Genomic DNA, 22,878 nt, shown 5'->3' with positions numbered 1-22,878 from the left:
AGTCTCTGTCATTTACTATGGGGCCATTTATATAATGTACAATTTATCTAAAAACAGCTTGTTTCTTTAGTGCAACCCAATAGAATAGTTTAGAAGCTGATTAAAAATAAATTCAATGAGTCAACTAGAGAGTAATCACCATAAATTTGAAGATAATGTAAGAAAGCTAATAGCCAAGACATGGTATACTCTCAATTGACTAGATCATAAGAAAAATCATAGTAATGGACCCCCCTCGTAAATAAGCAAGTGTCACAAATCCTAAGTATATCTTTGAAAAAGAAATCAATTATTTTTTAATTGTATGAAACAGGTTGTCTAATGGGTGATGAGTTCAAAATTTATCAAAAGGCCAGTATTTTATTGTTGTAAGAATTTATTTCAAAAAATTTTCAAGAAGCTCGATCAAGATGGTAACCTCAGGACACATGCCTTTGTCATTTTAAATCCCTACAAATATGTATTGGTGGTAGCGGTGTTAGATGCACAACAGAAGCTTGCCTACACACACACACACACAAATATATACATAATAATACTAGAAAAGAATGGTGAATTCTATGATGTAACTAGGAATTGTAGAATTTCGGAGAAATAGAAAAAAACAAAATTAGACTGGAAACAAAAAACACAGACAAAAACATGCACAAGGTAGGGCTCTATAAAAGCCAATACTGGGTTTATTTAAGCTTTGGGGAGGGGGGCAGGAATCAAGAAGCAGAAAAAGATCCTGTGCCAGTCTTCGAAGTAAGTACCCATAAAGCTATATTCTTAGCAGTCAATAGGCTCTTCCCCCATTCCCTACCTGCATTAAAGAACTGGCAATAAGTATGTTTATCTACTGTCTAATAAAATCATGTGGGCACTTCGTCCAGAGAAATAACAGTGTCTTAGGTTTCTGGGAAATCCCAGAAGGAAAAAGGATTCCCATATAAGGGAAACAAACTATCAGGATGCAAGGCCCAAATGTCTCACATGTTGTTTGTTCTCTCACCCCAGAACCACTGAGATATACTTTGGCTAATTTCAAAGATTAACAACAATCAAATGTGTATAAAAGGCCAATACCATGAAAGGAAGTCAGTGAATTTAACAAATATTCAAAGAAAGTGTTGGTATTTGAAAAAAATAAAAAATGTTCCTAATATAAGGTCCATATCCAAATGAGAATTAAAAATCTTCCATGTCTAAAATATCTAGAATTGCATTTGGAGATACTGAAAACTAAAAATATAATCACTGAAAAATTAAATAGAAGACTGAGTACAGGTGAAGATAAAATTAGTGAGCTGGACAACTGACTCCAGGAGTTCTTCCAGAATACAGAGAAAAAGGAAGACAGAAATACAGATGACAGATACAAGAGTTCCAAAAATGACTGATAACTTACATGATGTGCTTATGAATGAAAGGAACATTAGAGTTTTGTCATAGAAAAATGAGCAACAAAAGGCAAAGAAATTTGAACTAATGATTGATTCCCAAATTTGTACAAAGAAAAAATAGTACTCTACAAGACTCAGAAGTAAATGCCATTTATACAATGAAAATAATGTGAACAGTGAATACTGCGTTAAGTAAAAGTTGTAATAATATGCAGACAATGTTCTCTCACAGCACTACATCGTCAGAAAGAAGTATGTATACTAGGATTTCAAGTTTCATTCACATATAAAAATCAATCAATGTGATTTAACACATTATGAAATTAAAAACCAAATAATATAAACTTTTAATTAGATGCCAAAAAGCATTTCGCATTATTCAACAACCATCCCTATGAAAACAAACAAAAACTAAATAAAGGAAAAGAGGGATGAGAATCACTGTTTTATCAAGAGTTTCCCTTAAAGTTAGAGAAAGAATAATGATGACAGGTGTCACTATTAAATGTATCCTTGTACTTCAGTTGTAGGCTAATGTAACAAGAAAAGAAAAATAAATGAGAAGGTTAAATATTAGAAAATAAGAATTAAATGTAACCTCCTTTTCAAACATAAAAAGGTATAAAATAAGTACTAATAGAGTATAATAAGTAGTTGGGTAAGAAAAAGATCAACTCACAAAACAATGTGAGCTTTCCTATGTAAAGAGAATAACCTATTATAAAATTTAATGTCCTAAAAATTTCCATTCACAAAATTTGGTGGCTTTGAAAACACTGCAAATAACTAGTTATAAAATATAAAAAATCATAATCACAATAGCCAAAACAAACAAAAACCCATAAAATAGTCATAATGAAGTATGGAAAGGTGTCAGGTAAAGCACAGATATTGCCAAATTAAAACACATAAATCATCAATAAAAATTAGTAATTGCATCTCAAGACAAGTAACCTGACTATAGTTTTGGAGATACAAAAATAATAAGTCACAAAAAGCTGCTCTAATGGTAAATCTTATTCAGCATTTTAATAGCTAATGTTATTAGTATTCTTACACTGAATTTTTGTTGACTGATTAAACAGTCAAATATTATGTTAATTTTGGTCCCGATTTACACTAAGGAAGTAATGAGTTCATGCAATTTTTGAGGCTGCCATATTCTTTGACTACAGCTACAATGGAATAAATTTTACTGTTCTCAAGTATTATGTGGGTCTTTGAGAGGTAACCACACTGTCTTCCACGATGGTTGAGCTAATTTTTACTCCTACCAACAGTATAAAAGTGAACAACACACACCGGGCCCTGCTGGCGGGTGGAGGAGGGAGAACACCAGGAACAACTGAATGTATGCTGGGCTTAATACTTAGGTGATGGGATAATCTGTACAGCAAACCACCATGGCACACATTTACCTGTATAGCAAACCTGCACATGTACCCTCAACCTTAAAATAAAACTTGAAAATTAAAATTTAAAAAGTATTACTTGAGAAAAAAATAAAGATGTAATTTTATAATTTAAAAAAATTCATCTCAACCTCCCCAAATAATACCAGTGATCAAAAGTCTTATTTTTTCTTCTTTTTTCGAAGAAAGGATGCCTGTAGTTAGGGAAATCTGAAGAGTTTTTAAATGAAAAACCTGCTAATCTGGGTTAGAGATAATCTGTGACTTTCAGGTAAGAAGAACATTCAGAGAACATAGGGTTTCTAATAGAAGAAAGATAAACCAGAAGATAAGTAACAAAGCCAAAGAAATAACTTGACAAGAAAGCTGAACTTTGTCCAGAATATAAAACATGGGAGTTATTAGTGATATGAGGTAGAAAGCAGGCGGGTGACAGTAAAAGAATCATCCATACCATTTCCAAGTTGTTGGCCAGATGGAAAAATTTGTCCCTAATAACAAACCACTTCAGTAGAATTCTGTAATGGACAAAGTTAGAAAAAGCCAAATATGTTGCAATTATAACAGATTATGATAATTATGGAAACAGAAAGCAAAGTTACTAGGACTAAGGTGTAAGATGAGTAGAAGAGAAGAAAGAAGAGTATAATAACAGAAGCAAATGATCCCAATAACAGAAAACTATTTTTACTTCATGAATAAATGCATTATAAATTATTTCAGTCTTATAGTTCTGTTCCCAACAAGAAATGTTGGTATATATTGCTTCAAGTATTGTAGCTAAATCCTAAGAGTAAAAGCATATGAGCAAAAGATTCAAAATTTCAGTAATCCATCCAATTTTAATTAGTATTACCACACCCACTATTTTCAGGGGAAAATGACATTGATTTCTCTTGCCACATCATACATCTTGCTTTCCCTTTGTCTCATCTAACCTAATTAGCTCATTTTCAGTCCTTTGAATTTAACATGTCCTCTGTCACAAGATCCTCATGTATGTTGCCTCCTCTCTTGAATGCTTTCTTCTACCTTCAGATCTCTGCTTGGATGCAAAAGTTGCTATTCATTCTATTCCTCTGCCTCAACAAAGTCTTTGATCTCCTGCCTAGGTCAAATAAATCCTCATTATATCTCTCCTTTTTAGCACATCTGTGTCCCAATTTTTTGTGTTTGGATGGAAAATTTGGTATTCATTCCATTCCTCCTTCTCAAGAAAGTCTTTGATCTCCTGCGTTGGTCAAATCCATCCATCTTAGGCTCTCATTGTCTCTCTCCTTTTTAGCATGTCTTTGTCCCAATTTTATGTGTTAGTGATTCTCTTCTTGCCTGAAGTTTTATGCCACAATACCACATATCATGTTACATCATCTGTTTTTGCTCAGAATTCCATCCTGAATATGTGCCATGTTACCGAAACCTGAGGAGCTGCTCAGTACATATTTTATTGTCAAGGAGAGGGGAGCTAAGCAAGATTTGTACAGATTTTAAATAAGTAAAAGTATAAGGAATAGAACCTCGGTTTCTGAAACTATTTGTTGCTGAGTTTCTGCAACTGTTTCAGGATGCAACTTTTTTGTCTTTTCCTATAATGTTTACAATTTATCTCCCTTCCTCCCACTTTTCCTTTCCTCATTGGTATCCAAATATAATGACCAGAAAAGACATTTCTATTTATGGGTTCCAACCCTTCTGACACATAACCATTCCAACTCACAGGACCCATTCTTTCCTGGTTGGTGCCCTAGCTTCACAAGAATGAGGAAGCACACAAATAAATAACTATTGAATTTTTAAAAAACTTGTTCCCATTCTACCTTGGATCATCTCAGATTCCATCCATAGCATGCCTATCACACCCCTCAAGAAAATCCATTGTCCTGACCAAACTCTTGATAGGAGTTATGTGTAAACAATAACACTATGATGTTAAAAAGAGTACACATTTTATAATTTTTTGTTAATGGGAATAGATGACATTCTGCTTTTTAAAGCAAGACTTCATAATTTGTTTCTTTAATCGTACAATACTGGATATTTTCCAGGCAGGAAGAAGTAAGCAAAAGTGAGAACAAAGGGTATCTCTAAATAAAGTCTCCAGAAAATCTTTAGTTATATCACAGAAGCCACGCCAAGCTACAAGGCTGGCTGGGAAACGCTATTCCAAATAAAAATTGAGTTTCTATAGTGAAGAAAAAGAGAATAACCCAGCAGACTGTGTCTTGAGTTTTATTTAATTCTTAAAACAGAATTAAACAATAAAAGGAAAAATTTTATTCCTCTGTTCTATACTATCCATTCCTAAATTGAGGACTGGATTTCCAAAGGGCAAGAGTCAACTCTGTAACACTGACCCCACCCCTCCTTCTGCCAATTGCAGGATTTGGAAGGCTCCCTGGAATGTTCTCTTTTCCTTTTGTATACTAAGTAGTACATTTATTTATGGCAAGTAATGAGTAATTAGTGTCTGTATTCTATTTTTAAAATTAGGCCCAGATGAATATCACGTGGAAAGTATTCCTAGAAGTTTGGGCTTTAAAGATGATGAAGTTTCCTTCTGTAGACTGAATATTTGTGTCCCCCAAAATTCCTGTGTTGAAGCTTCACGCTCAATGAGACGGTTTTTGGAGGTAAGGCCTTTGAGGGGTGATTAGGTCATAAGGACAGAGCCATCATTACTGGGATTAGTGCCCTTATACAAGTGACCCCAGCAAGTTCCCACGCCCTTCCACCATGTGAGGACACAGTGAGAAGATGACCATGTGTGAACCAGGAGGCAAGCCCTCACCAGACACAGGATCTACCAGTACCTTGACCTTGAACTTACCAGTTTCTACAACTGTGAAAAAACAAATTTATGTTGTTTCTAAAACCACCAAGTCTATTGTATTGTTATAGCAGCCTAAACAGACTAAAAGAAAACTGGCACCACAAAGTGGGGGCTGCTGTAACAAAACCAAAAAAAGTGGAAGACTTTGAAACTGGATAATGGGTAGAGACTGAGTTTTGAGGTGCATACAAGAAAAAACATACATTGCCATGAACAGACCATTAGAGGCAATTTTAGAAGGAAAAGAGGAAAGCTATAGAGAAAACTTTAATTTTCTTACAGAATAAGTGTTCCTGAATACAATGTTGATAATAATAAGGAAGGGAAAAGTAATTCTAATGAAGTCTGAGATAGAAATTAGAAACATGTTATTGGAAACTGGAGGAAAGGTGATTCTTGTTATAAAGTGGCTGCCTCAGGTATAGCTCCGGTGGGCTGAAATGTGACCTGGGCTCTGGTGGAAGCCCACTTTGGAGTACAAAGTTAGCACATTTTGACAGCCATGTGCAGAGTGCCCAGGTGTCAAGGCTTTCTCCACCTAGATTTTTCTTTTTTGAGACAGGGTCTCACTTTATTCCCTAGGTTGGAGTGCAGTGGCACAATCTTGGCTCACTGCCGCCTCGACCTCCTGGGTTCAAGTGATCCTCCTGCCTCAGCCCCCCAGGTAACTGGAACTACAGGCCGCACTACCTTGCCCAGCTAATTTTTGTAGTTTTTGTAAAGATGGAGTCTCACCATGTTGCCCAGGCTGTTCTCGAGCTCCCAGGCTCAAGTGATCTGCCCACCTTCGCCTCCCAAAGTGCAGGTGTGAGCAAGCCACTGCACCCAGCCACCACTTAAATTTCTTTTTTTTTTTTTTTTCTTTTATTATTATTATTATTATTATTATTCTACTTTAGGTTTTATGGTACATGTGCGCAATGTGCAGGTAAGTTACATATGTATACATGTGCCATGCTGGTGCGCTGCACCCACCAACTCGTCATCTAGCATTAGGTATATCTCCCAATGCTATCCCTCCCCCCTCCCCCCACCCCACAACAGTCCCCAGAGTGTGATGTTCCCCTTCCTGTGTCCATGTGTTCTCATTGTTCAATTCCCACCTATGAGTGAGAATATGCAGTGTTTGGTTTTTTGTTCTTGCGATAGTTTACTGAGAATGATGATTTCCAATTTCATCCATGTCCCTACAAAGGACATGAACTCATCATTTTTTATGGCTGCATAGTATTCCATGGTGTATATGTGCCACATTTTCTTAATCCAGTCTATCATTGTTGGACATTTGGGTTGGTTCCAAGTCTTTGCTATTGTGAATAATGCCGCAATAAACATACGTGTGCATGTGTCTTTATAGCAGCATGATTTATAGTCCTTTGGGTATATACCCAGTAATGGGATGGCTGGGTCTAATGGAATTTCTAGTTCTAGATCCCTGAGGAATCGCCACACTGACTTCCACAAGGGTTGAACTAGTTTACAGTCCCACCAACAGTGTAAAAGTGTTCCTATTTCTCCACATCCTCTCCAGCACCTGTTGTTTCCGGACTTTTTAATGATTGCCATTCTAACTGGTGTGAGATGGTATCTCATTGTGGTTTTGATTTGCATTTCTCTGATGGCCAGTGATGGTGAGCATTTTCTCATGTGTTTTTTGGCTGCATAAATGTCTTCTTTTGAGAAGTGTCTGTTCATGTCCTTCGCCCACTTTTTGATGGGGTTGTTTGTTTTTTTCTTGTAAATTTGTTGGAGTTCATTGTAGATTCTGGATATTAGCCCTTTGTCAGATGAGTAGGTTGCGAAAATTTTCTCCCATTTTGTAGGTTGCCTGTTCACTCTGATGGTAGTTTCTTTTGCTGTGCAGAAGCTCTTTAGTTTAATTAGATCCCATTTGTCAATTTTGGCTTTTGTTGCCATTGCTTTTGGTGTTTTAGACATGAAGTCCTTGCCCATGCCTATGTCCTGAATGGTAATGCCTGGGTTTTCTTCTAGGGTTTTCATGGTTTTAGGTCTAACATTTAAGTCTTTAATCCATCTTGAATTGATTTTTGTATAAGGTGTAAGGAAGGGATCCAGTTTCAGCTTTCTACATATGGCTAGCCAGTTTTCCCAGCACCATTTATTAAATAGGGAATCCTTTCCCCATTTCTTGTTTTTGTCAGGTTTGTCAAAGATCAGATACTTGTAGATATGTGGCATTATTTCTGATGGCTCTGTTCTGTTCCATTGATCTATATCTCTGTTTTGGTACCAGTACCATGCTGTTTTGCTTACTGTAGCCTTGTAGTATAGTTTGAAGTCAGGTAGTGTGATGCCTCCAGCTTTGTTCTTTTGGCTTAGGATTGACTTGGCGATGTGGGCTCTTTTTTGGTTCCATATGAACTTTAAAGTAGTTTTTTCCAGTTCTGTGAAGAAAGTCATTGGTAGCTTGATGGGGATGGCATTGAATCTGTAAATTACCTTGGGAAGGATGGCCATTTTCATGATATTGATTCTTCCTACCCATGAGCATGGAATGTTCTTCCATTTGTTTGTATCCTCTTTTATTTCCTTGAGCAGTGGTTTGTAGTTCTCCTTGAAGAGGTCTTTCACATCCCTTGTAAGTTGGATTCCTAGGTATTTTATTCTCTTTGAAGCAATTGTGAATGGGAGTTCACTCATGATTTGGCTCTCTGTTTGTCTCTTATTGATGTATAAGAATGCTTGTGATTTTTGCACATTGATTTTGTATCCTGAGACTTTGCTGAAGTTGCTTATCAGCTTAAGGAGATTTTGGGCTGAGACAATGGGGTTTTCTAGATATACTATCATGTCATCTGCAAACAGGGACAATTTGACTTCCTCTTTTCCTAATTGAATACCCTTGATTTCCTTCTCCTGCCTAATTGCCCTGGCCAGAACTTCCAACACTATGTTGAATAGAAGTGGTGAGAGAGGGCATCCCTGTCTTGTGCCAGTTTTCAAAGGGAATGCTTCCAGTTTTTGCCCATTCAGTATGATATTGGCTGTGGGTTTGTCATAAATAGCTCTTATTATTTTGAGATACGTCCCATCAATTCCTAATTTATTGAGAGTTTTTAGCATGAAGGGTTGTTGAATTTTGTCAAAGGCCTTTTCTGCATCTATTGAGATAATCATGTGGTTTTTGTCTTTCGTTCTGTTTATATGCTGGATTACATTTATTGATTTGCGTATATTGAACCAGCCTTGCATCCCAGGGATGAAGCCCACTTGATCATGGTGGATAAGCTTTTTGATGTGCTGCTGGATTCTGTTTGCCAGTATTTTATTGAGGATTTTTGCATCAATGTTCATCAAGGATATTGGTCTAAAATTCTCTTTTTTTGTTGTGTCTCTGCCAGGCTTTGGTATCAGGATGATGCTGGCCTCATAAAATGAGTTAGGGAGGATTCCCTCTTTTTCTATTGATTGGAATAGTTTCAGAAGGAATGGTACCAGCTCCTCCTTGTACCTCTGGTAGAATTCGGCTGTGAATCCATCTGGACCTGGACTTTTTTTGGTTGGTAAGCTATTGATTATTGCCACAATTTCAGCTCCTGTTATTGGTCTATTCAGAGATTCAACTTCTTCCTGGTTTAATCTTGGGAGGGTGTATGTGTTGAGGAATTTATCCATTTCTTCTAGATTTTCTAGTTTATTTGCATAGAGGTGTTTGTAATATTCTCTGATGGTAGTTTGTATTTCTGTGGGATCGGTGGTGATATCCCCTTTATCATTTTTTATTGCATCTATTTGATTCTTCTCTCTTTTTTTCTTTATTAATCTTGCTAGCGGTCTATCAATTTTGTTGATCCTTTCAAAAAACCAGCTCCTGGATTCATTTATTTTTTGAAGGGTTTTTTGTGTCTCTATTTCCTTCAGTTCTGCTCTGATTTTAGTTATTTCTTGCCTTCTGCTAGCTTTTGAATGTGTTTGCTCTTGCTTTTCTAGTTCTTTTAATTGTGATGTTAGGGTGTCAATTTTGGATCTTTCCTGCTTTCTCTTGTGGGCATTTAGTGCTATAAATTTCCCTCTACACACTGCTTTGAATGCATCCCAGAGATTCTGATATGTTGTGTCTTGGTTCTCGTTGGTTTCAAAGAACATCTTTATTTCTGCCTTCATTTCGTTATGTACCCAGTAGTCATTCAGGAGCAGGTTGTTCAGTTTGGGGGAAAAAACAGAGCAGAAAAACTGGAAACTCTAAAAACCAGAGTACCTCTCCTCCTCCAAAGGAACGCAGTTCCTCACCAGCAACGGAACAAAGCTGGACGGAGAATAACTTTGACGAGCTGAGAGAAGAAGGCTTCAGACGATCAAATTACTCTGAGCTACGGGAGGATATTTAAACCAAAGGCAAAGAAGTTGAAAACTTTGAAAAAAATTTAGAAGAATGTATAACTAGAATAACCAATACAGAGAAGTGCTTAAAGGAGCTGATGGAGCTGAAAACCAAGGCTCGAGAACTACGTGAAGAATGCAGAAGCCTCAGGAGCCGATGCGATCAAATGGAAGAAAGGGTATCAGCCCTGGAAGATGAAATGAATGAAATGAAGCGAGAAGGGAAGTTTAGAGAAAAAAGAATAAAAAGAAACGAGCAAAGCCTCCAAGAAATGTGGGACTATGTGAAAAGACCAAATCTACGTCTGATTGGTGTACCTGAAAGTGACGGGGAGAATGGAAACAAGTTGGAAAACACTCTGCAGGATATTATCCAGGAGAACTTCCCCAATCTAGCAAGGCAGGCCAACATTCAGATTCAGGAAATACAGAGAACGCCACAAAGATACTCCTCGAGAAGAGCAACTCCAAGACACATAATTGTCAGATTCACCAAAGTTGAAATGAAGGAAAAAATGTTAAGGGCAGCCAGAGAGAAAGGTCGGGTTACCATCAAAGGGAAGCCCATCAGACTAATAGCGGATCTCTCGGCAGAAACCCTACAAGCCAGAAGAGAGTGGGGGCCAATATTCAACATTCTTAAAGAAAAGAATTTTCAACCCAGAATTTCATATCCAGCCAAACTAAGATTCATAAGTGAAGGAGAAATAAAATACTTTACAGACAAGCAAATGCTGAGAGATTTTGTCACCACCAGGCCTGCCCTAAAAGAGCTCCCGAAGGAAGCGCTAAACATGGAAAGGCACAACCGGTACCAGCCACTGCAAAATCATACCGAAATGTAAAGAACATCGAGACTAGGAAAAGACTGCATCAACTAACGAGCAAAATATCCAGCTAACATCATAATGACAGGATCAAATTCACACATAACAATATTAACTTTAAATGTAAATGGACTAAATGCTCCAATTAAAAGACACAGACTGGCAAACTGGATAAAGACTCAAGACCCATCAGTGTGCTGTATTCAGGAAACCCATCTCACGTGCAGAGACACACATAGGCTCAAAATAAAAGGATGGAGGAAGATCTACCAAGCAAATGGAAAACAAAAAAAGGCAGGGGTTGCAATCCTAGTCTCTGATAAAACAGACTTTAAACCAACAAAGATCAAAAGAGACAAAGAAGGCCATTACATAATGGTAAAGGGATTAATTCAACAAGAAGAGCTAACTGTCCTAAATATATATGCACCCAATACAGGAGCACCCAGATTCATAAAGCAAGTCCTGAGTGACCTACAAAGAGACTTAGACTCCCACACATTAATAATGGGAGACTTTAACACCCCACTATCAACATTAGACAGATCAACGAGACAGAAAGTCAACAAGGATACCCAGGAATTGAACTCAGCTCTGCACCAAGCGGACCTAATAGACATCTACAGAACTCTCCGCCACCACTTAAATTTCAAAGGTCATCAGGCAGAGCTTCAGGCTTGGGATCCCACCCATGGAGAGTCACAGTATAGGACCGAAGCCAGTAGGGCAAAGCCTAGGCAGTGAACAACTATAGGGGAAGGGGTACTGCAAACAGCTTCCATTAGGGCAATGCCTAGCAGAGCTGCAGTGGGCGGGAATACCAAAAGCCTTGGGGAACCACCTCCTGCCTGGCAAAGCTATAGGGGTAAGACTGCCAGCTCCATGGGCCTAGAGAAAAGAGTATGGAACCAAAGAGTCATCTTGAGCCTTATGAACTAATGGCATTTGCCTTAGGTTTTGAACTTACCTAGGACTGGTTACTCCTTTCTTCTTTTCTATTATCCTCTTTCAGAGTGGCAATGTCCATCGTATGCCTGTAACATTATTGTATTTTGGAAACATATAACGTGTTTGTTTCACAGGTTCCCAGCTAGAGAACAATTTGCCTCTGGAGACCTTGACTACAGTGATGAAGACAGGATCTAAACAAAAGAGTCTTAGACATATAATGAAGAAAGCACATATAGAATTCTCTCATTGAAAGAGAATAGAAAGGATTAAGAATGACTAGGACTTTGTAAAGGGAAAATAGTACTCAAAAAAGTAAAATTAGAGAAGTATATGTTTTAATGAGGTGAGAATGAGGTAGAAAGTGGAAAAAGAGATTGAGTAAATGATTTCTTCATATGAAACTAAATTCTATAGTAGGTTTTATAATACCATTGACTCTTGAACCACATAAGCTTGAACTGCATGAGTTTACTTATATGCAAATTTTTAAAAAGGAAATTTACTGAAAATTTTTTTGGAGATTTGCAACAATTTGTAAAAATTGGCAAACACTATAGCTCAGAAATATCAAAAAAATAAAAAGTTAGGTATGTCATGAATGCACAAAATATATGTAGATGCTAGTCTGTTTTATCATTTACTATAAAATATGCCCAAATCTATTGTAAAAAGTTAATATTTGGCTGGGCATGGTGGTTCATGCCTGAAGTTCCAGCACTCTGAGATGCTGAGGTGGGAGGACTGACGGAGCTCAGGAGTTTGAGACTAGTCTGGGAAACATAGTGAGACCATGTCTCTACAAAAAATACAAAAATTAGTCAGGCATAGTGGTCTGTGTCAGTATCTCCAGCTACTTGGGATACTGAGGTGGGGGGATCACTTGAGCCTGGGAGGTCAAAGCACTTGAAGTCAGGAGTTCAAGACTAGCCTGGACAACATGGTGAAATCCCATCTCTACTAAAAATCAAAAAAGTTAATTGGGTATGGTGGTGCATTACTGTAGTCCCAGCTACTTGGGAGACTGATGCATGAGAATTGCTTGAACCCAGGAGGTGGAAGTTGCAGTGAGCTAAAATCACACCACTGCACTCCAGACTGAGTGATGGAGTGAGCGTCTGTCTCAAAAAAAAAAAAGTTAAAATTTATCAAAACTCAATGCACACAACCACTTACAGACAATACACAGCACCACTTGCAGTCAAGAGAAATGTAAACACATTTATAGTATTAAGCTACAACTGCATAAAATTAAGTGTAATACATACTATACTACTGTAATAATTTCATAGCCACCTCCTGTCGCTATTTCAGTGGGCTCGAGTGTTGCAAGTATCTGCTTAAAATGCTGTGTGATGCTAATCATCTCCATATGAGCAGTTCATCTCTCTAGTAAAATGTGTTATGATAGTAAAAAGTGATCTCCCATGGTTCTTAGGTATTTTTCATCATGTTTAGTGTAATACTGTAAACCTTGCATAACACCATGGGAGCCATACAAAGTACCACTGATGATGCTGGAAGTGCTCTCAAAAAGTTAAGAAAAGTCATGGCATTACCAAACAAAAAAGCTGAAATGCTTGATATGTACCACAGATTTAGGTCTGCAGCTGAGGATGCCTTCCATTTCAGAGGATTCATCTTGTAAAGAAAGAGATGAGGTAAACTTACCGTATCAACAAACACAGTATTGTAAATGTCCTTATGATTTTCTTAACATCTTCTTAACATCCTCCTTATGATTTTCTTTTTTTCTCTTTTTTTTTTCTGAGACGGAGTCTCGCTCTGTCGCCCAGGCTGGAGTGCAGTGGCGCGATCTCAGCTCACTGTAAGCTCCGCTTCCCGGGTTCACGCCATTCTCCTGCCTCAGCCTCCCGAGTAGCTGGGACTACAGGCGCCCGCCACCACGCCCGGCTAATTTTTTGTATTTTTAGTAGAGACGGGGTTTCACCATGTTAGTCAGGATGGTCTCAATCTCCTGACCTCGTGATCTGCTCACCTGGGCCTCCTAAAGTGCTGGGATTACAGGCGTGAGATGCCACGCACGGACCTTATGATTTTCTTAACATCTTTTCCCTAGCTTACTTTATCGTAAGAATACAGTATATAATACATACAGCATACAGCAGGGGTCTGCAACCCCCAGGCCACAGACCACTACCAGTCCATAGCCTGTTAGAACCTAATGATAAATGTAATACACTTGAATCATCCTGAAACCATCCTCCCACCGACCCCTGTCCATGGAAAAATTGTCTTCCATGAAACTGGTACCTGGTGACAAAAAGGTTGGGGACTGCTGGCATACAAAATATGTATTAATCAATTATGTTACCAGTAAGGCATCCGGTCAACAGTAGGTTAGTAGTCAAGTTTTCGGAGAGTCAAAAGTTTTACACACATTTGACCGCATGAGGTTCAATGCCCCAACCCAATGTTGTTCAAGGGTATAATAATCAATAATCAATGATCAACAACACTTGCTGAAGTTTCAACAGATAAGTAAAAACAAAAATAAGATTAAATGGTAACAGAAATGACCTAAAAATATGGGCAACCCTGATATTTCTAAGACTTGCTTTTGTAAATTACAATTGAATCACAGCCAGATCATGTACGAATTTATTAATTGTCAAAATATTAGAAATGCTCCTAAAAAGTGCACACAACTAAATCTAATCATAAAGCAAAGGTAGCGTGAAAAGACTTAAGTGAATACTATGTAAATTTTTTCTGAAAAATACACAAAAATTTTATATTATGATCCCTTACTCATATACCTGTTTTGTTGTCTGGATTTTTGTATCATGTTTCCTTTAAGTGGAACACACTATATTAAATTCATAAATAACTAACACTAGGAACCCTTGGCCAATATCTCAAAGCCATATTATTCCAGTATTCCTGGAGGAAGCAATGGGGAAGGATGAATGATATTCTAACTTTTGAAGATCATGTTTACATCAATTGTTACATGCTCTTTGAATTGCTCACAACAAAACAGAAAAACTGCAAAGGTTTTTAAAACAGGATTAATCTAAAATGTATAGCCAGAAGGTTTTAATAAATCTAAGCAAGTATAGTGTCAAGCAAAATGTTAACATATACCTTTGTGAAGACCTCTGCTTGACTGGTCCTTGGATGTTTTGTGGTTAGGTAAGATTTTATTATATAAACTGTATATGGAGCCTTTATGCCTTATAATTATGTTAAGTGTTTGTGAAAGTTTCTTCAACTTATTTGGAATTTTGCTTCCTCAGCTGGCAGCAATTAGACCCAAAGACCACCAGAAATAATTCTTCAATCCCTTTTGGAATCCCCAAACTTGTTATGAACACTTAAAGAAGCATACAGAAACATTACATTCTGATAAAAAGGCCAGAGGGAAGGTTATTCTTTTCCCTTAAAAAAGAAAAATTCTGCTCATAAATGATTCAAAAGCCAAAAAGAAATAATTCTACCAAGGTATGCAACTTTATCTAAAATCAGAGCCACCTTATGTAGAATTTTGTACTTTGATAATAACAGCTCACACAAATTATTGACTACTTCTTGCCCAGTCAGTATATTCATCTAACAAAGCAATTTCCATATGAGCAACCACAAACATTTGGGGCTTCAGTTGTTAATCTCCCATGAAAAACTATTTCCATAACTGTTTTAAACTTGTATATGGTAGTGATTATCTGTTTATCTCTGGAGCATGAAAATTCTTACAGTGCCCTTTATTATGTATTTATGTACCATTTTCCTTCCATGTCCTTGGCAGATGGAAGATTCACATCTTCCTCCCAGGAACAAAAGTAGAGAGGCGTGTTGCTTTCTTTACAATTGGCTTCTATTCTGTCTCCCAAATTCTCACATTATTGGGACTACTTCTTAACAGCTTTTCAATTTTCCCTTCTTAGCTAAAAATACAATTGGGTAATACTTGAAACCAACTAATTTGGAAGAGTAGATGAAATGCAAAATGAAGTTCATAATTCACTTTGACCACATAAATATAAAATCAAGTATTACATCTTTTACTACAAATCAGAAATTGATATTTTAAAAGTATAAAAATCCATTCAAGGTATTTAAATGTAGATCTATCTAAACTAAGATTTCTTGCATGCTTTTTATCAAGTTTGTAAATTAACTCATTTAATATACTTAATAACCATGAGATAAGAACATTGTTTCAGTTTCGTGGATGAGGAAAATAAACTTCACAAAGATTAAGTATCTCATCCAAGTTTAAAAAATAATGGTCCTGAGTATTACAATCAGTTCCATCTGAATTCAGACACTATTCTTTTTGTGACAATGTTGTATCCATTTTGAAGTTCAAGAAGGACCCAATTACAAACTAGACTGACTTCAAATACATAGATCCTGAAACAGAGTTACAATACAAATTATTGCCAACAATTGCTAAATATCACACATCCTTAAGGAACTCATAGTTACTGTTGGGCACAAACATCTTTATTTCCAGCTGTCCCCATTATGTTAAATATGTGGATATAAGATCTTCACTAAGATGATTTCCTGAGAGAAAGAAGGTGCCCACTGTTTACTGGGGTGAGGTGAGAGTAGTAGGAAGTTTATACACATATACATGCATACACAAACATTCTGTACACATAGATCTCTTAAAAATAAGATATGTATCTTTTAAAATTTATGTCTAGATTATGATATCTAAAAGTATTCCCTATATCTGATAGCTTTGAGCTCTATAATGTGGGCCAAGTTTAAACCCATTAAGATAATTTTTTAGAAACTATATTAAAAACAACAAAATCAAGGTCATATTTCAGAAAGTAGAACTGAGATGCTCAACTCTTCCAATCTAATATTTCAACCTTTTTGATGTGGTTAACCATGAGCTATGAGCTCAATCTTTGTGTTGCCCAAAATTCATTTGTTGAAATCCTAAGGCCCCAGAGGCAGGACCTTTGGAAGGTGATTAGGTTATGAGGGTAGAGACTTCATGAATGGGATTAGTATGCTGCTTAAAGAAGCTCCAGAAAGCTGCCTCGCTCATCTTCCATGTGAGGAAACAGGCAGGAGCCACCGTCTATGAACCAGGAATCAGGTCCTCACCAAACACTGAACATGCCAGTGCTTAACCTTGAACTTCCCAGCTTCCAAAACTACAAGAAATAAATTTCTGTTGTTTATAAGCTACCTAGTGTATAGCTTACAACAGCCCAAACAGACTAAGACACCTCAGGAAAGAAGCAGAATAAATGGATGAAGGAAAATATTTTATCTTTATTTGATATATTGCTGTATTTTGAAAATTATTCTCTAAAAAATGGGCTCATGTATTAACTTTTTTAAAAATGATAATAGCAACAAAGACAGCATTCAAAATTAAACATTCAAAGGAGGGTTGAATTTTAGAGACAGCTACACAAAATCTCCTTTTATTAGCATATGATTAAGAATACTATATAATATTTAAACTGATTTTCAATTATCTGATCCCAACAAGACATTTAACTTTTCTTTCAATTAGACTGATCCTATATTTTAGTTTTATTAGAATATCCAATATTTTGATGGTTTTGTTTTTTTCTAAGCATTTCCTACAGAAAACTATCTTGGGAATAAACTTAATAAACAATTCTGCACCAGCCTTAAAGATAACTATAACCTTTGCTTTTTTATTACCACAGTGTATGCAGTACACAAACCATGATGAATTGTACAATAAATGCTTGTAATTATAATTTTATACGAAATATGAGCACTGAGTGTTCATTAAACTAGTAATGCTTCATTAAAACCTAAGAAAATGTCCTATAGGAAAATATTTTACAGCATAAGCTTTATTCTTTTTTGAAGTGACAAGAAATAGATAACATAAATATTAAGACAACAATAAAACCAGCATGCTGTGAAAGTCAGCAAAGTTAAAAGATCATAAACTATGTCAACAATTTATATGTATATATATTTGACTTATTTCTCCATCTGAAGCCTTTATAGCTAAAGATACTTATGTGAAAACAAGATAATCATTTCTAAAGAATGTATGCTGTTTACTTACCACCTACAATAATAAAATTTCAGGTAGAACAATTGATTTACAGCTGAATTATCTACAATGCCTCAAGAAGAGAATTTGTCTGTGCAAGGATAGCACTGGCAAAGGTACTACATCTCAAAGTAAAGGGGAAAAGCTAAAATTATCTTTTAGTATGGCCTGTGAAATGTAGAAAATTTGAAATACCTTCAAAAACTGTATACCAAGAATATTTTAGAATAATTTAAAAGCTTTTAAGTGAACATGAGAGGGTATCCAAATTATACTGTAAGTCTACATTTACCTATATTAACCTATGCTTCATGTTTTATCTACCATCAATTAGAAGTGAGCTTGTTGTAACTGCAATCCTACACAAGCTCCAAAGCATAAAAACAGGGAAAAAATGTAATTTGATGGCTTTGATATACTTTTCTCATTACATAAAAATGTCTACATCTTACAAAATTAAAGAATAGTGTAATTTTCTTTAAAGTTATCTTATACTTTGACCAATGGTAGAGAGTAAGAATGAGTTAAAATAGCTATTAAACACTGTAAAGGGCCCATTTACCCCCCACACACATTTTTTTTTTGTCTGTTTGTTTGTTTTGAGATCGAGTTTTGCTCCTGTCGCCCAGGCAAGAGTGCAATGGCACGATCTCGGCTCACTGCAACATCTGCCTCCCAGGTTCAAGCAATTCTCCTGCCTTGGCCTCCTGAGTAGCTGGGATTACAGGTGCTCGCGACCATACCCAGCTAATTTTTGTATTTTTAGTAGATATGGGTTTTCACCATGTTGGTCAGGTTGGTCTCAAACTCCTGACCTCAAGTGATCCACCCACCTCAGCCTCCCAAAGTGCTGGGATTACAGGTGTGAGCTACCACGCCTGGCCAATTTACCCCCTTTATGAGCTCACTTCAAATGAGAGAGCCATTAAAACTAATAATTGAGGATGAGGCAGCGTGGAGTATTTGGAGGAATCCAAGGAGGTGGAAACAGTAGTCTAGTAAAAGATCTGAGACTTAAGAACACTGTGACTTTGGGTAAATCATTAAGCTTCTTAATTTTCTTTTTTCCTTTGCAAAGCAGAGGCAACAAAACTTGACCTGTACATCCCTGAACCTTCCTGTTCATGCCAGAATTTGTCTAAGGTTTAAATGAAAAGTCCAAGAAAGTCCTCATCAAATATAACATTTTATGAAGTTACTTCTCATACACATTTTATGACTGATTCATTTGATATTACTTGGGGTAAAGGTAAATTTAAAACCTTATATAATGAGTTTTTCATATCTAAATATTATTAACACTAAAATATTAGTTTGGTGCAAAAGTTACTGCGGTTTTTGTGATTAATTTTAATGTTAAAAACTGCGATTACTTTTGCACCAACCTAATAAAATAGAAATGCTATCTAGAAACCAGAAGCTTCTATCTTTTTCTTTCAACTTGATTATACTTGCCTTCGGATCCCTTTTGCCTGGTATATAGTAAACCCAGGAAAAATCGATCAATAAAGGAAGAAAAGAAAAGAAATGTGTCTCTTGCATTACCCAGGCTCAACTCTGCCACATGATTTAAGAATTAACACAATTTAAATATTCCCAACATAGATACTTTATTTCTATTTTTGGTATTTAAAGATTAACCACCTAGAATTCCATCACTTTTCCAGAGCAGATAATCTGCTACAAGATGCAGAAAAGTATCTTGTTTGACATACTCTGTCTGGTTAGCCATACTTCCCATAGACATAATTAAATTTAAGATTACTAGTATCTTGACACCATTAAGATTTCTGTTAAAAAAAAGTCAAGTAAAACTATTCTTTTTGATTAAATATACTCAAAGGAATAATATACAAGATAGAGGAAAAATGAAAATGTAAGTACCATATTTATGTTATTATAAATACTACTGGTTTTTAATTTTTAGTTAATTATTCATTTAGAGACAGAGTCTCACTCTGTTGCCCAGGCTGGACTGCAGTGGTGTGATCTCAGTTCACTACAATGTCCACCTCCCGGGTTCAAGTGATTCTTGTGCCTCAGGCTCCTGAGTAGCTGGGACTACAGGCATGCATCACCATGCCAGGCAATGCCAGGCTAATTTTTTTTTTTTTTTTGTATTTTAGTAGAGATGGGGTTTCACCATGTTGCCCAGGCTGGTCTCAAAATCCTAAGCTCAGGCAATCCACTGGCCTTGGCCTCCCAGAGTGCTAAGATTACAGGCGTGACCCACTGCGCCCAGTCCTATACTACTGATTTTTAAGAAGTATGGCCGCACATGATTTAGTCATACAAATTATTACACAGACACATAAGGACATAACATATAAAGTTGAATCAACAGAAGCCCCAGACGTGATCTGTAAAATACTTCTGCAGAGCAGTTTGCAAACTATGGCATTATATAATCCTTTTTATCTCAGTCTTGTATAGAACGCCCTTTCTGATTCACAGGAGACTTTCATCAGGTTTGAATTTTTTGCAGACAGCAGTTTCAATGGGTATCAAAAATTCCCCAGCATCTCCTGTATATCTTTTCCAGTAGTCCAGAATGTTATTTATAAATTTCTGCCATTTCTTACCAATAAAATACCTTTTAACGGGTCATGAAATACTAAGAACTATTCATTCATTTATTGTTTATCAAACTGTTTTTTGAGCACCCAGTATGCCCCAAGCACTAAGGAAAAGCATGGAACATTTCACATGAAAAAGGAACCAATGCACAACATCTGCTTGTGAATGCCTAAAACTGACTAATGGACCTGATACTAAGAACCTTGCCTAGAGTAAACATTCCCCACTTGTCTAAGATCTCATTTCCCATGTCTTCTTCTTTCCATGTTGATTGGCATCTTGGACCAGAGGTCAAGAAACTATTGCCCTCTGACCAAATCCAGGCTGTCTCCTGTTTTTATAATTCAAGTGCCATTGGGACACAGCTGTCCATTCATTTATGATTTGTCTATGGCTGCTTTATCACTGCAATTGTATTTGAGTACTCCAAAACCCCTATATCTTCCTAAATCCTTTATAGGAAAAAGAAAACACCAATTTATAAATAAATTATTTTGAAACCTAGGTTTTAATATACACATTCTGAAATATTTAATCAATACTCAGCATCTGATTTGTATAAAAATTATCAAGAACCATTTTTTCCATCTATTCTTCTGTAATTTATGCAAATAAACAGATCCTAATTAAGATAACAGCTGTTCAGAAATTTTGATTTAGTGTTCAACAAAACTAAAAAATCTGAAATATTAAACACAAGATAATCTAAGTGAGCTAATATTAATATTAAAACATTTCATTTTAAAGGGCATATCAAGAAGGCATCATATTATTCTATCATTCGCTGTAATTCTTATCCTTCTCAAGCTAGTAATCATCAGTGTGTTAGAAGGATTCTTTAATCACTACATTTGAAACTGCATAAGAAAAACTCAAGCCAAACATCTGTATGAGTGATTTTATGTAAGCCTTGATCTTCCACTCAGTATAATATATGCATGTACTCATCTACCAATGTCAAACATTCAACTTGCACATTATTCTTTTTCTGGCTTAAAGAAAACAGAAATTTATTTTCAGAGGCTGGGTGTCAAGCGCTCATGTGGTGCTCCTTGGGTCAGACTGTCCTCTATCCTGTCACCCTGCCATCCCAGATCATTGTCCTCACACACACTGTCATAGATGGCCCATCCTCATGGCTGAATTTCAGCCTGTAAGAGAGAGGAAATAGGGGAAGGGGAAGGAGAATCACCTTTCTCTTTAAGAAAACCACCAAGAAATTATACACATTATATGTACACGTGAACAGAATTTAAATCAAATGGCATAGCTAGCTCCACAAGTTCTGTTACCTAAGAGACATAAACGAGAACGGATATTAAGGGGCATCTAAGAGCTCTGCCACAGCTATGGACTGGCTTCTACATTTGAACTACGGCAAAAGAATTTTCTTCTTTTTTTTAGTTTTTATTTTAGGTTCAGGGCTACAGGTGCAGGTTTGTTATATAGGTAAACTCGTGTCACAGAGGTTTGTTGTATGTTATTTCATCGCCTAGGTACTAAGCCTAGTACTCAATAGTCATTTTTTTCTGCTTCCCTCTCTCCTCCCAACTAACTTGTACATTAATTTAAATAATGGACCACACTTAATGTGAAACAGTTTCCTCTTTCAAGAATAAAGTTCTACATTGTTGTATTAAAGAGATTGTACAGGAAGAGAAAAACTTTATTTACAATTTGAGTTGCTTGGTAATTTGAATATAAATGCTGATAAAACTTTTAGATGTTGAGTTATTCTTGGTCAAATAGATCTTCCAAAGTAGTTCCCACTTCTTTAAGTAAAATCTGTGATAAGGGTTTTCCTAGGTTTGTATTTACACACTATTATTTTAAATTCATTTGGACACTTTCATAGCCTACTTAAAATGCAACACCTAAACTGTAGTATAGATCTGTAATAATTCTCCCCATGAGAATAATATATAATTCAAAATTCTGTCCTGTGTTAAATTCTAATGAGGTAATAATCAATTTTGCATTTTTAGAACATTAATGCATTATAAAATAACTGGCACAAAGAGTAATGAATCTCAATGCTAGTTCACCTATAACTTACTTTGTTCATGTCCAGATAAAGTTTGTAATAACAATTCACCAAGATGATTTAAAGGTGAATAATAAATGCCAGAAATAAATCAAGAACAAAATAATTATAGTAAAGACTTGTAACTAGGTAGGGTTGGCAGTTTTATACTGTATTCAAAGCTCACAGTTGACAATGTTGGAAAAAGAAAAATATATTTTATTGTCTTGTATTTGGCTGAGTTATTGCAAACAAGGTACTGAGAACAGTTCCTGGCAGAGAGTAGACAGCACCCAAAGTCTGCATCACAATCATTACCACCATCACCATTATTATCACATCTTAGAAATAAAACAAAAACAGAAAACCTCACCTGCAGACAATTTTCCTCTCTGGGAGTGAAGCAGTTGAGAGTACAAGAGATGAAACTGTATGTTTCTGGATATTTACAAGGTGAACATTTCCACCATTTGGGAAAGGTTTATCACAAGACACTCAAGGAAT

At 36.2% G+C, this 22,878-nt stretch overlaps 1 protein-coding gene across 9 annotated transcripts in view; it reads right to left on the bottom strand.

Moving 5' to 3' along the window:
* The window catches only part of CRPPA (CDP-L-ribitol pyrophosphorylase A), a 329,262-nt gene that overhangs the window by 37,224 nt on the left and 269,160 nt on the right, over window positions 1–22,878 (bottom strand). Inside the window, exon 10 of one of the 9 annotated variants that reach the window (XM_054559422.2) lies at window positions 20,980–21,502. The exons of the other annotated variants lie outside the window; for them this stretch is intronic. Within the exon in view, the coding sequence (XP_054415397.1) occupies window positions 21,485–21,502 (18 nt within the window). The 3' untranslated portion in view covers window positions 20,980–21,484. Of the gene's footprint in view, window positions 1–20,979; window positions 21,503–22,878 lie in introns of those variants that run through there. 9 annotated transcript variants of the gene reach the window in all.

This window comes from Pongo abelii, chromosome 6 (genome assembly GCF_028885655.2).
Source record: "Pongo abelii isolate AG06213 chromosome 6, NHGRI_mPonAbe1-v2.0_pri, whole genome shotgun sequence".
Classification (NCBI taxonomy): domain Eukaryota; kingdom Metazoa; phylum Chordata; class Mammalia; order Primates; family Hominidae; genus Pongo; species Pongo abelii.
This window is presented reverse-complemented; position numbering and strand designations above follow the sequence as displayed.